General features: G+C 39.9%; 1 protein-coding gene across 1 annotated transcript; it reads left to right on the top strand.

The window, feature by feature from the left end:
- Positions 1-7,741: 7,741 nt before the first annotated feature.
- Positions 7,742-13,431, top strand: LOC311051530 (alpha-2-HS-glycoprotein-like; the record flags this gene model as incomplete). Its single annotated transcript, XM_084066107.1, has 7 exons — positions 7,742-7,939; positions 8,485-8,595; positions 8,682-8,766; positions 10,352-10,521; positions 11,197-11,310; positions 11,617-11,694; positions 13,111-13,431. 7 exons carry the CDS (start codon positions 7,742-7,744, stop codon positions 13,429-13,431), a joined length of 1,077 nt encoding a protein of 358 aa, XP_083922233.1.
- Between the last annotated feature and the right edge of the window lie 1,411 nt (positions 13,432-14,842).

The raw sequence follows: 14,842 nt of genomic DNA, 5'->3' as shown, positions 1-14,842 counted from the left end.
AGGAAAGGGAACGATGCGACAGAATGTGGTTCTGGCGTTGCAGTGTGGTACTGTATAGAGGGATGGCTTTAACACAGCAGGTACTCTGTACTCCAGGTCAGTAAAATCTAACATATCTAAAGACGGAAAGAGATTGGGAATTCACTCCTGGGAACTGCTAATAAACGACAGCTTACACTCATCCTCAAGGGAATCGACTGGAGGTGTTAAGGAGAGAACCAATCTTACTGTTGGTGGATCACAAATGCTAAGAGCATGATGTTACAACCACTCTTGCGATTTGGTAAAACAAGACCCATCCATACTTAATGGAGGCAGAGGTGGTGAACATACTGTGGCCATGAGGCCATGGGTATACTGTGAGCCCACACTCCAATACCAGTCAAAGGAAATTAGGTTCATACTGAAGATGGATGCACTGTGACCCAACAATCCAGTATGAGTCAAGAGTAGTCTGCTCTATGCCTCTATGTATGCTGATGGCAACCAGGAAAAAAGGAATATGTATTCCATGTGGTTGCATAAACCCTTGACTACACTGCTGACTGTGTTAACAGTATCTTACTTAAATGGGAACTTCACTGGTATTCAACTTGAACCCCTATAGTTCTTGCAAGGACATGAAAAATTACGTAAAGCTCATCGAAATGTTTACATTGGCAGGCACCAATTTCCTAGCACAAGCTGGTGACAGAACGCATTTGGAAGTGCTGTGTCCCATTTTGACACGATCTCCTCACAATAGAGCAATAGGATTACATTAAGTGTCAACAAAAAGTTCGCTTTTAACCTCTGGGTCAGCATAAATGAGCCTGGCTATCTTCCTGGAATCCTTTGATCCTTTGATCCTCTTTACTGTACCACAGCTTAGAACTAGTATCTGCTGGGTCTCAAAATGAAAACTCACATCGAACCTTACAAGACGTGTGCTGGGCGCTCTGAGTGAAGAGGAAAAACAGATCTGCTATTGACAAGAGGCAAAGCAGTTGGAGTCCTGTCAGGGTGAAAGTGATTGTTGTCAATGAATAGAACACATTGCAGGATGTCACCCTTCATCACTTTATCTGTGCAGACTTATAGAATTCGAAATGCTTTGAGGTGGAATATTCCGTGTGTTCGGAAACTTGGTCAAAACAGGGAAAATGTCACCAGGAAGAGAGGTTTTAAAAAGTTTATTCTAGTGGAGGTGAGTTGGGGACTGGTAGGTTAAGCTTAATCCAACACGGCTGACCTGTGCTGGCATACGTATGGAGACACTGTGGCTACAAAGAAGGAGTTGACCTCAAATATCTTGATATTTCAAATTTTATATTATTTTCTTCAGCAAGCACATGTCAAAATGTGCTGAAAAGACTAGTTTTAATGGTTCAGTTGCCCTGAATATTTCCTCATTAGCATTGTATTCATTAATGTATACTGACTGCTTAAAGTTAATGGAATCTGTTCTGTTTTAATGAGGCAGAAAGTAAGTAATTTTGATGAAGCATTCGGAAAGATTACAAAATCCATTTTTGCATTTTTACTAGAACAGCTTTCTCAAGTAAAGTGATTGAAATATTAAAGTATTATTTTAATAAGACAGCTATTCTCTATAAATCTGAACAGACTTCACTGAAAGGTTTTGTGAGAAACAACAGGAAAAGAGAAGCGTTAAATACACTGCACAGACCACATTATATCGCATAGAAGCAAGTATCCTTTGTCATATTTATTTTGATTTAGTTTGATTCAGCATTTATACCAGTTTAAAATGCAAGCTGCAACTCTCAACTGTTCTTCCTGACACTTTATGACCCTTTGGCAAAGTATTTAATGTTTCTGATTTATTTTATTTTAGGAATGTACATTTTATGGTATCTATCACTGATGGTTGTGGTCTTGTTAAAGGATCATACCTGTGCCAATACCCGTCATTATCTATCCACCGCTTTAGCCATATTTCTTGCATAAACATTAACCTGTTAATAGGTTTATTTATAGATTTCAGGGTTGTTAAATTTCTCCTTACTAGAATAATTCAGTCAATGTTGGTTAAATCATTGTGCAGTTAAAAAGTAATGGGCATTTGAAATGTGTATCTTTTCTCCAGGGACTGTTTATGGCTAAACTTAAGATGCATTAAACATAAAGTGCTATACATTTCACAGTTTAATCACCTATCTCAAGCAAGTTTGAATGAAATGATTGGAATCCTATGGCTTCCTTGAAAATAAAACAAATTATGGTATGCTTTGGAAAATGGTTGGCATCAAAGTACTGTAAGTCATATGCTGTTATGGTCCTTTAAAGGCCCCATGAAATGACTTGACAGAATGCCATTTGATTCCGCATATTAAAGTGTTCCCTTTAAAAACAGGAAGCTAAGGAGGGACATGTTGCGGATATTGATTAGTAGCCTCATTAAAAACCAGGTGTTTCACCCGGAGGCGGTGCCTTAGGGCTCGTCTTGTCAAGCTTATAGCTAAGCTAACAAACCAGAACCTAAAAAGTTGTTTATTAACCTAATCTTTGCCTTAACCCCAGGTTAAACCTACAGGAGACCTCACACATAGTTATAACTTCAAATACAACTTTGTGATAATCGATTGACAAAGATAACACTTAGGTTTTTGCCTGCTTGTCCTCCTTGTAGCCCACTGCTGAAGCCTGGTGGTCAGAGAAAATAAAAGATTGTCATTGTATTGTTTCTGTAAGCCAACCACGGATAGCTATAGTGTCCTGTGCAGTCAGCAAATAGCAGGATTTATAAAAATGGAGGCAGGACAAACAAATTCTATAAAATTATTTTAGACGGAACTTTTGTATAAACCCCCAAGTGCAGGATGAGTCAACAATTTTGTTTTGTTTTCAAGGAAAACACAAACAGACTGGTAAACAGACTTGATTTTAATTGTATGGGGCCTGTTGGTATGCTGATAGAATGCAAAGCAAATGCTGGTAAAATGGATTTATTTATTTTTACAAGACTTCCTAAGGTTACACACTAAAATCCTCAGCGTTCATTTATCCATTTGTAACTCGTGACAGTGTACAAATGTAAATAAATGGACCTCTAAGGACTTCAAACCCTTTGGGTTTACATTGGAATTCCGAGCAGCTATGGTTCTGTTTGGATTGGAAAGAAGTGTGACAACTGCATGTGCCACACCACTGCAATTTAATATAAAAAAAAAACAGATTTTAGGTGTACTGTATGGGAAGAGAAGTTGCTATAAACAGACAGAGGACGCCAAACACTGTGTGAGATTTAATAAGTTTGAACTGAAGCTTGCTTGATCATGAGGGAAGGAGAAACTCCTTCTTAGTGAACATCAGTTTTAATTTTCTATTGACTTTGACATTTCATTGTGTGCCAAACATCTGTGTTGGTGAAATGCGCATGATATCATGTTCCCTTTTCCAAAGATGTTTTTTTCAGGAACCCTTTAAATTGCAATATTCTAGTTTGTTTCTTTATTTCTCTCTTTTTTTTTACTGTTCATTGTTCTCAAGATTTTACCAGAGCTGTGTTAGAATTTTAATTACATTGTAATTACAGAAAAGAGAGTTATGAAAGGAAATAGGTAACCAATTCATTTATGTATAGTCCTGGACTACATCCTGTAGACAACAGATCCCAACAGTTTTTTGACCTACACATTTTCTACGGCATCGACATGATTTATAAAGGGGAAGCAAATTGATATATTTCACTCAGAATGACCCAATTATTCTGTAGGGTCATATTCTTGTTTTTCCTGTTCCAAGTCAGCCATTGTTTTTTTTCCAAAGACTTCACACACTGAACTTGAATGGAGAGATAAGCAACTACTGCCGAGTATGCGACGGTATAAACCCCTGTGGTACAACAACAACAACAGTCTGCTATAGGGCTTTAATGATGCTGTCACTGAAGTAACATGCTTTTATGTTCAGCATAACCGCCGCTGGGATGTTCACACAAACAATAAGCTTACAGAGCCTTATGCACCGAAGTCATTCTCAGTGAAAGAAATTATTAAACAGTGTGTGGCAGTTATGTCAGGGCTGGGCATCCATCCACTGGGAGCCTCTTATTGCAGTACTGACCACACTGCAGCATGTTCCCGCTCTTAAGAGCTCAGTATGTTGTTAACATCCAACTGCTTGCAAAAAAGCTCACGCTTCTAGCAACTTGTTAATAGTTGCATAGCAACAGTAGCTATGCCCAGCATAAGCTCTAAATCAATACTGCTTTGCTAAAAGAAAAGTGAAATAAATAAATAAAGTTTGCACAGTGAACACAGAGCCCAATTTGCTGTACCAGCCCAGCTCATCCCAAAAGATGTGAGATAGGCAAGAACGCACAATCTTTCCCGTCAAGTTCTGAGCTATGTCATCTTTGTCCTCACATTCACCATCACATTGGAAACATTTACCAACCTAGATGTACAGTGTGGACATGCATGTGATGTATTTACATTCAAGGGCATTAGCTATCGGTCCTGTAATTGATGGTTCCAAACGTTTCTATAAGTGTCCTGTACAGAATCAAAGTGTGGGATTAACTGGCTTAATGAATGTGCTCTGTCACCCTTTCTAGACCTCAAGCCATTGATTGTTGACCAATCACAAACCGTCTGTTTATTTATTTATTTATTTATTTTTTAGCTATATACTAGCTAGCTATATACATTAGTTCTATGCAGGTTTGGTTAAATTACTTTTAAAATGTATGCCATGTTAATTTTTACTTTAACATACTTACATTGTAAACAGTATACCACTGGGTAACCAAATCTCACTTGTTAATTTGGGGTGAATTGCCTTACAAACATTCCAGTTCATGATTGTAATGTGATTTGTAGTGTAATCATCACTGTCAATCAACAACCATTATTTAAAGATGTAAATGCATCTAAATGCTTTTTTTCCTCCCTACAACCTAAATTGATTGCCGAGGTTTGTCAGTAAGTGTAATGATATTTAAAGAAAAGTGTAATCAGATTACTGTAATTTTAACTGTATGTGTAATCTGTTACATAAAGCCCTGTTTTGCTGTGCTAAAGTAGCATCTTACAGTATGTTACTCTTTTCTGTCAGTATCAGAGAAAAATAAGACATTTACTTAAGCCCCAATGTTGAGCCTCGTGAACCAATTTAGGTGTTGAATTGTAATATTCGTAATTAGCATCTTGTTTGTATATAGTGCTTTAATTATTTATTTATTTATTTCAGGGATTTTTTTGTATCAGTTATTATTGTTTACTTATTCAAACATTCATGTTCCAATCATTTGTCTATTACATTTATTTATTCGGTGGGATTTATACTGTTGAGTGTGTGCTCTTCTCTATTTCCAAATAAAGACAGTGTTGTTCCAACTGTGGATAGTGCCGTTCATGAGGTTACTTCAGGTAGTCCATGTGGTTGTTTATCTGCTGTATCAAAGATACACTTGCCTGTTGGTGTGCATTTCACCTCATTTTTGATGATTATCATAGAAACAACTTTTTCTTTTATACTACTACTCATATTGACAAACTTGCCTGTCTATATCTCTGTGTCCCTTCAAATCCCATGATGCATTTTGTGGGCAAACAGTATGATGCCAAATTTCTTTTTTGGTATGCTATAGATATGGCGGCATATCCATAGCTGCCATTAATATTTAATTTATATTTTCTTTTATCAGGATTGCTATTTTTGCCATTATTTATACAGGATAGGTAGACTGTGCATACATGCTCTTTCATTGCAACGCCTTGTTCCTAGCATGCATGTCTTTTGTATGTGCGAGGAAAGTGGAGCACCCAGCAGAAGCCTAGGTGAACTTGAGGAGAATATGTAAAGGCCACACAGAAAGGATCCAAATGAGATTCAAACCTTGCTGTGAGGCAACACTGCTAACCAGTATGCACTGAGTCACCGGCGACCCTTGATGTTTGAATAACAGCTTCACTCCCCGCAAAACAGCATGACATCGATGTGGGTTCAAATCAAGCCTTTTAAAAGATTTAACATGCCTTTCTAAAATGGGTCACTTATGTTTCAGGGTCAAGAACATTAACCACAACTACAGACCATAGATGTTTTCCTAGATCATTTTTATAATTTGGGCATTTTATTTTTTTCCCTGTCCATTTCTTGCAATGTTAATACAGACATGTCCTACTGAATTCAACATTCAAATATTGATTGAAAATGCCTAGTTAATGATTAAGCATGGCAACCAATCTATCCTAATTCCCACTACCTGACCCAGTCCATATTGATCAGCCAATTGCTAACCTTGAAACATTGTGTAATAAACAAGGTTCAGAGTTGGCCTCTCGGACACAGACGAAGCCTGGACCTCAAATGACATTGATCTAAAATAGAATTTATAAAAACAGAAAAACATCTTTATATATTCTCTTAGATAACTGTAGCTAAATCAAGGCACTACTGGAATTCTTCGTAGCCAAATTCTTAGAACATGTCAATGACAATCCTGCCAAATACTTACTGTAAATGTTTAAACTCAAGTCAACGTTAGTATTTATATTTTGATTGGAGAAAGTGTGCACTACTTCCACTTGCATGTTCTAATACTGTATTATGCCCCTCCAGGTAGAATGTAACAGAAACACATCTTTGGATTTCTTCAGCTGCAAGGGTAATGGGTATTCTACATGCAATTCCAACAGAGAGACACATTATACTCTCAAGAAGACACATCATATTCTGATTTGGACACACACACGCGCACACACACACACACACACACACACACACACACACACACACACACACACACACACACACACACACACACACACACACACACACACACACACACACACACACACACACACACACACACATAGCTATTTATGTGTTTGTGAGTTATGTGAGTTGAGAGAGTAGTGACAATTGAATTCATCATTAGGACAGTAAGACAATATTTTCTGCAGCAGGTTTCTGTCTGGCACTTTCAGATAACAGAAGAGAGTTAATGACCAATGCAAATACGTTTACAAACTACTCCACTGCCTGGTTAAAGTCTCTGTTTGTACATAGTGTGACAGCTGTCTGTTCAGTCCCCCCAAAAAAGGATACAGATCAAGAGTATACTTTTTCTGTATCCTTTGCTGCCCCCCCCCCTTTATCCCTCCCTGTCCATTTCTTTCTCACCCTCTCTCTCTCCCTCCGTCCTCTGTCCTCCAGCCTGTCCAGTGTTGCCAGGTTTTGCGAGAGAAATAAGCAACCAGGTCTATGAAACAAGCCCAAAAGAAGCGACCGACACTTTAAACCTATCTACATCGGCTATTTGAAAATAGCCGATCTACAAGCTCACAACGCGTCGCTTGTAGATCTGCTTTTTTTCAACAAAAAGAAATGGGGAAAAAGTGCAAAATTAGATTTTTTGTTAATACATTTATACATAAACAAAAATCTGGTACAGGGTCGCTGGCACAAAATGTTTTCAGATGAGGATACGCGGACAATTACATATTAATCTGAGGGTCCTTGCCATGAAAATGTTTGAGAACCACTGGTTTAAACAACGTTAGAAATAAAGCCCAAATAAACAACTATACACTTTAAAAACAAGCCCAAAAAAACCGCAACCCGCAAACTACCAATATTTACAAGCGACCTTACAGAAAAGCAAGCCCAAAGTCGCTTATAATAAGAGGACATGGCAACCCTGATCCTGTCCATCCTTAACCTCTCTGTGTTTATATAACTACCCTAGCAGCAGTGCCCAGTCCTGTGTGTCTCTCGGTCTGTCTGTGCCATGAAGCGACTGTTGGTGTTGGTAAGCACGCTGCTCGCAGCGCTGACATGCAGGGCTGCTCCAACCGTGGAGCCAGTAACCTGTGCAGACGATGGGGGAGTTGCAGCAGCGCGCCTGGCCATGCACACCATCAACGAGCATCATCACCATGGTTACAAGTTCAAGCTCGACAAGATCAGCGCAAGCAAAGTGGAACAGGTACAGAGAGTGACAGTGTGTCTGTGTGTGTTGTGTAGTGTACACAATACTGTATAGGGAAGACCGTATGGCACTGGGGGCCATACTAAGGAGAGGTGGGGGACATTGACCTAAATTTGCATGGACAGATCAGATGTGAGATACAGGTACGGCAAAAGGATGATGATGATGATCAAATCCTGGAATTAAAGACATTTTTCAAGTCTTTGAATATCGAGTGTTATGACATGTTGAAATGGCATTTCTAGAGTAGTAGAATGAATAATGTAGAGTAGAATTAGAGGAAAATGATATGTACTTAAGAAATTGCGACATACACATAAGTTCTGTGATAGTAAGTCAACAGAATAAGGAGTGCAATATCCACTCATTTTAATTATATCCCTACCCCCTATCTCTCACTAATTAAAAGATGCTTAAATAGCGCAATGGGAAAGACACTTATGTTACCAAGACACACATTATTAATAAACCAGTTATGTCTACTACATATCTTGTAATAACTACATTAAATGTGTATTATGGGTGAATCTGTCTCTTTCCAGGTCGAGGGAGCGTGTAACATTGAGTTGATGCTGGACATTCAAGAGACCGAGTGTCATGTTATCAACCCCAAACATTTTGAGGACTGTAACGTCAGAGACATGGGTGACCCGGTACATTATTTCTCAACTGTAGTCTGTGGAGAATGTGAAAAGTTTCTGTCAGTAAAACTGACACCTCTGGCTCTTTCCCATTACAGATGGTGATTGCAGGGTGTAGTGTCTCTGTGACGGTCAAAGACGGTGTCGCCAACGTCACCAAATATAGCTGTGACACCAAACCAGGTGGGCTACGAATGCATTGAAAGCTTACTTGAAAACTGCCCTGTGTTTTTTTGTGATTTGCACACAATGCCTCTTGACAGAGCAAACATTTCCACAGTGATGTCCAGTTCATTGAAAGCCAAGCGGTGCAAAGTGCAATTACATAATCAGTATAAAAGGACAATTACACTACACTGTTTAAAACAATATATCGTTTACAGTATTTATTCAAGAAAGCTTCAATCTGATTTCTAGCCCCTTTTCACTCATGACAAAGTAACACAGATTCATACCACTATTCTTTAGCAATATAAAACCCACCATGTGTTCTGCACTGTAATTACAGGAGACACACTGGTATATAGGCAAGTACACAGAGAAGCTGAGTACTTTCAGCATTACAGAAATGTCCATAATCACAGTAAAATAAATGCTCAAAGGCAGTGCAGTACTGCAGTAACAGTTATGTACTGTAGGAATAATTTGATTCAAAGTGGTACTGTATAAAACAATAGAAAGCAAGCAAGGATTGCTTGAATAGGTCCCAAGCTTATCGTTTTGTGTGGGAATCATGAGCATGTGAGTTGGAGTGTGGCTTAAAAATTGTAATTGCTTGGCTGTTGTAAAAACACCTTTACAAGACAAGTACTGTAGGAAGGTAAAGTTCATAAAAGGTCCTGTGGGGGACTGTGTGGATCTAATGCACTGCATCGCAATACGTTGTTGTGAGTCTAGATCTGCTATATTGGTACACGACACCAGCACACAATCATAGCCGATCTACAAGCCGATCTCTGCTATTTTCAAATACTTTAGTACTTTTACTTTTGGTACTTTAAGTACATTTTGATGCCAATACTTTTGTACTTTTACTCAAGTAACATTTTGAACACAGGCCTTTTATTTGTAATGGAGTATCTTTACACTTTGTGGAATTACTACTTGTAATTAAGTAAAATACCTGAGTATTTTTTCCACCACTGAGGCTTATGTACATGAAATACATCCGGGAGATCTCCCTTTATTGGAGCATTTTGATAGTAATGTACCGCAAAGAATGTTAGTGGGGATTGCTCTTATTATTCACGCCATCCATTCCATTCACTCAAACCACAGCCTCACTGAAGTATGGAGACAGATTTTGAGTAAGGTGTGGACCTTTAAAGTCTAATAATGAGGATTTTCCAAAGGAATAGATGTGCAATACATACAGTATACACTCTGGACACAGTATACTATATACCCTCAAATGACTGCAAACCCTGATCCATTTAAAATAACTTAACTGAATGGCCTTTGTTTGACCACATTCCAGATTTAGAGGAAGATATTTTGTAGCCACAAAGCCATCTTTTATTGGTTTGAAAAGTCATAGAATGTATAACTTCTCAGCAGTCACATGCTGTCAGTCTCAATTATTTACACAGAACCAAACATTCACACAAGACAAATGTACTGATATTTGTTGACTCCGTTTGTGTATTGTGTGTGTGTGTGTGTGTGTGTGTGTGTGTGTGTGTGTGTGTGTGTGTGTGTGTGTGTGTGTGTGTGTGTGTGTGTGTGTGTGTGTGTGTGTGTGTGTGTGTGTGTGTGTGTGTGTGTGTAGCACTGACGAAAGAGGAATTAGTGAAGTTATGTCCTGACTGCGCCACCTTGCGACCCCTCAATGATGCAGACGGTCTTAAGTCTGTGCGTAAAGGTGTCACTATCGTGAACCAGAACGTCACCAATCCACGCTACTTCATTCTGATGGAAGTGGGACGAATGACTTTAGGGGTACGAGCACACAAAACAAACATGCACACATTCCTATACTGTACACATGCTGTTTGACTCCAACCCCAATGTCTTCAGTGGTACAAACATACACTAGCAAGGCCCAAGGGGTGTTCAGTGGAGCACAAATCACCACCAGGGGGGGCACAGACAGATAATTACACTGATGCAGTAACATCATACTGTGTCTGTCCCTTACACAGTAAAACAAACAGGAGGAGGGCGCACACCAGTATTGGTGAGGTCCTGCTGACCTTGGTAGAGAAGTCTACAAGTAAAGAAAAGGCTGCACAGTCATAGATTCTTCAGGGATTGTCAATCCCTAAAGACAACCTTTCCAGGTCGAAATGTTGGTATTCTTTAAATAAATCCTGCATCGATTCGTGGCTATGAGTGTGTGGCCTATCCCTTACACAGCAACATCAAACTGAACTCTGACTCATGCAAATACAGTACATGCGTCATATGAGCCACACGGTCTATATTTCTATATGCACATGTACTCGTCATACAGCTTGACTCGGACCGGAATATATGACACCAGTCTGACACTGCAAAAAAAAACAACTCACTTCTCTGGATCAACCATTATAAAATCATGTTTTTTTTTTATTGATGTAAATATGACACTCTACCTTTGTTTCCAACTTACTCCTTCTCCTCTTCCCCCACTAGTCCATGATGGGATCGATGTACTACTATGCTGACTTTGCCCTTGTGGAGTCACACTGCCCAATGGGGACCAGAATAGTTATAGAGGCATGTGTGCCCCTCTGCCGTGACAGAGCTGTAAGTGCAATGCACCAGTGGTTCTCAAACCTTTTAATTTCAAGGACCCCCAGTTTGGTATTGCATTCCACGGACCCCGTAACCCTTGAGTGAACAAATGGAACCAGATGTACCCATATTTGTATACTCTCAGAGATACAGATACTGTGAGTCATATACCTGGGGAGACCCTGGAACACCTGGGGGTCCCTGGACCACACTTTGAGAACCACTGCAATACACACACAGACATATTACACACTCGCACAGACAAAGGAGTTATGGTGTTGAGGAGAAGTCTAATCTCACTATAACCTTTATTTGCAGCGTCACGCCTTCTGCCAATCAAGTTATGCCATGACAACAGGAGAACAGGAGGTTCAGTGTGAGTTCTATCCACCAGAGGTATGTCCACTTCCACAAATCCATTCATAATAAGTTTCATCAATATTGCACTTTGGTAAAATCACCCAGAATCCTCTCCTCAGAACCGCCAGGTTCCTACAGTATAGTACTTTGGATTTTTACTTATGTTTTCACCCTAATCACCTTCTCAAAAGTTTTAAAACCAAAAGCAGAGGACATGGGGAAATGCAGTGGAGAAATGTTATTAATACGTCAACATTTGATAATACTAGGCTGATGCACATTTGGAAAAATGCTCATTGGCACATCACTTCACTTGGGTCCTCTGCGATACGCACGCAAAAAAGATCGGTCAGATGGTCAGACACACACACACACACACACACACACACACACACAGTTTTTGCATTATAGATATAGATCTACAGTATCTAAAATGCACCAAATCTCTGTCTGTCTGTGTGTGTCTCCCCTGCATATGTTGAGAACCGTCCGACCGATTGACTTCAAACTTGGCTTGTGTACATACAGTACTATATCTGTCGGATTGGGAAGTCGTCGGTATGGTGGTTGGTTGTCCAGAAATCCTACAATAAATGCACAAAATCTCTGTCCATCTGTAGTTCACGTTTCTCGAGAACCGTCCAACCAACCAACATCAAACTTGGCGGGCTCGACACAGACGACCCGAGGGAGTGCCGTGCCCAGCGTCAAGTCAGTCAGTTATAGGCTGTCCTGAACCACCGATCCAACCGTTATATCCCTATATATAGAGATCCGGTTGTCGAGAACCAATATGCCCATATCAGGGAACTCCACATAGACACATGTAGAGATATCCATACATGGGCATAAAAGAGACACAGACAGCCATACGGGTAAAACACTATAACCCCATGTATGGAGTTCCCTGATGTCATCAATATGTCATCATAGTACAGACGTCATAGACTGGCCTGGACTCCATATTTGGCCATGCCTGACACAAAACTACATATATGGTCATAAAGGGACACAGACAGACAGACAGATACAGAGATCTCCATATATGGGCATAAAAGGGACACAGACAGACAAACAGGTTTTGCATAACTGGGTGGGGCATGCATTTCCAACTTGCATCATTCCCGAGTAGGCGGGTGCTCAACGGGCACCGGTCTATTATCTCTAATCCACAAATCTCTGTATCTATCTGTCTGTCAGTCTGTCTGTGTCACTTAATAATAATAATAATAATAATAATAAGTACTTCACTAAGTACTCTGACAATGGGTACAATGGGAATTATATAACTGGAGGGGTTTACGTCCCAAATGGGCATCGTCCTAGTTATTAAAATGTACGCAATTTGCTGTTATTCTCTCCAAATACCACACCATTCTTTGTTACTGTTATGCTAATATTCTGCTCAGAAAGACAGCACTATCCATTATGTTTTCTTTTTACACTCATCAGAACACCACTGCTGTGGACCTTGAGCCCAAGTGTGGACGCCCACACCGCAGACCCCCTCCCATGGGTCGTCCCGGACCACCTCCATTTGATGGCGAACAACGTCCAGGCCCCCCACCCCACGCTCGTCCAGGCCCACCCCATGCAGGTGGCCACCCACCCCACCCACCCCATGGCCACCCTGTTGGCCACCCACACCCCCCAGGTCGTCCAGGACCCCCTCCGTTCATCAACCACCACCATCCCTTCCAACCCTGCCACGGGCTCATGAACACAACAGACCCTGCTATCCATCCCATCTGCCCCATAAAGGCTATACACTGAATTCATATGCATATTCATGTGCAATATTTGTTAATGGAAAAAAACAGACACATTTAACCACTTTCAACCTAGAAGGCCTATCCCTATTTTGGGCATGTCTTTATAATGGACAAATGTGAGGTGGTTTACAAATTATTCCAGACAACAGACTAAGCCTGTTAAAGATGTAATCTCATTAATAGCATTTCCCATAGATTTTAAGAAACAATGGTCCTTTCCACATATTGTCTTTTACAAATCCTTTTCTATCCCTCCCTATTTGTGTCAAAGCATTAACAAAGTCTGTCTATGGTTTTGTGTCTTTATGATGGGGAATTCAGTTCTATTCAATTACTGAACAAATAAAACCAGCATATGCAAGCTGTATTTGCCAATTAACAGTCAGATTGTGGTCAATTGCTTTTTTGCTAATTGCACATTTTTCGTGTAATTTCTGAGCCATTAAAATCCTTTGCATATACTATACCAAGCTGTGTGGGGAAATAGTTTGTACGACAGACGGTGCAACTTCTATTCCCGCATTTGTGGCGCTCCCTATGGGCAGAAGTGAACGCTTTTGGAGATGCAATCTATAATGGTCCCTCAACCTGCGATTCGATTTTAGGGATGATTGGATGTTGTGTTCATAATATACAGTGTTTTCTGTAAGAAATAGTCAGTGCCCACAATTTTGTGAATCTCATTACAGCCAAACGGTATGGATTATCAAAACCCTGTTTGATGGCCATTGTTTACTCCAGAGAAAATGTGTACCGATTTGTGTGAGTTTTTGAGAAATCAGTGGTAGTAGTAAAAAGTGTTCGAGATGAGCTGCTCACAAACAGGAGAGAGACTCACGAACAGGGGAGAAAACATAATCCTGTGTTCTTTGGATAAGCTTCAAACACCTAGAAAAGCCTAGTCATATCATACCTGTTTGCTTAGCAGAGCGTACATGCCTTGAGACGTCATCTTAAAGGTGGCCTTCTTAAGTTTCTTCTCCAAGGAAAGTTTCTCCTGCAATATTCAAAAGATGGTTTGATACAAACGTGACTGGGATACGATCACAAAACTACAAGGTGAGGGCATAACGTCTGCATATAAATGAGAGCTCCATTGAAACCTTTGTTTCGCTCCTAGAAAACTCAATTCAGTGAGTTCTAATCCGTCATTAAACCAAAAGCATATTAAAAAGCATTATGTTTATTATGAGCAGAGGCACATTAGCTACATGTTATTTTTTCATGTCAGTGTCAGTGCCTTGAAGTAGCATTTATCTCAACCAGAGTGAAGTCAGCAGAGCTGTCAAGCCCTGGGGACTGACTTAACAGCAGCAGAAATGTGGAAAGCATGAAAAAGGAATTACTTTTTTTTCTTCTTAAAATATTCATCCCACGATTTTTGTAACCCAATTTTTCACCCAGTGCCAATT

The sequence above is a fragment of the Gymnoscopelus microlampas genome (assembly GCF_963454915.1).
Source record: "Gymnoscopelus microlampas genome assembly, chromosome: 9".
NCBI classification, from domain to species: domain Eukaryota; kingdom Metazoa; phylum Chordata; class Actinopteri; order Myctophiformes; family Myctophidae; genus Gymnoscopelus; species Gymnoscopelus microlampas.
Note: the sequence above shows the minus strand (reverse complement) of the source record. Positions and strands in the feature narration are given on the sequence as shown.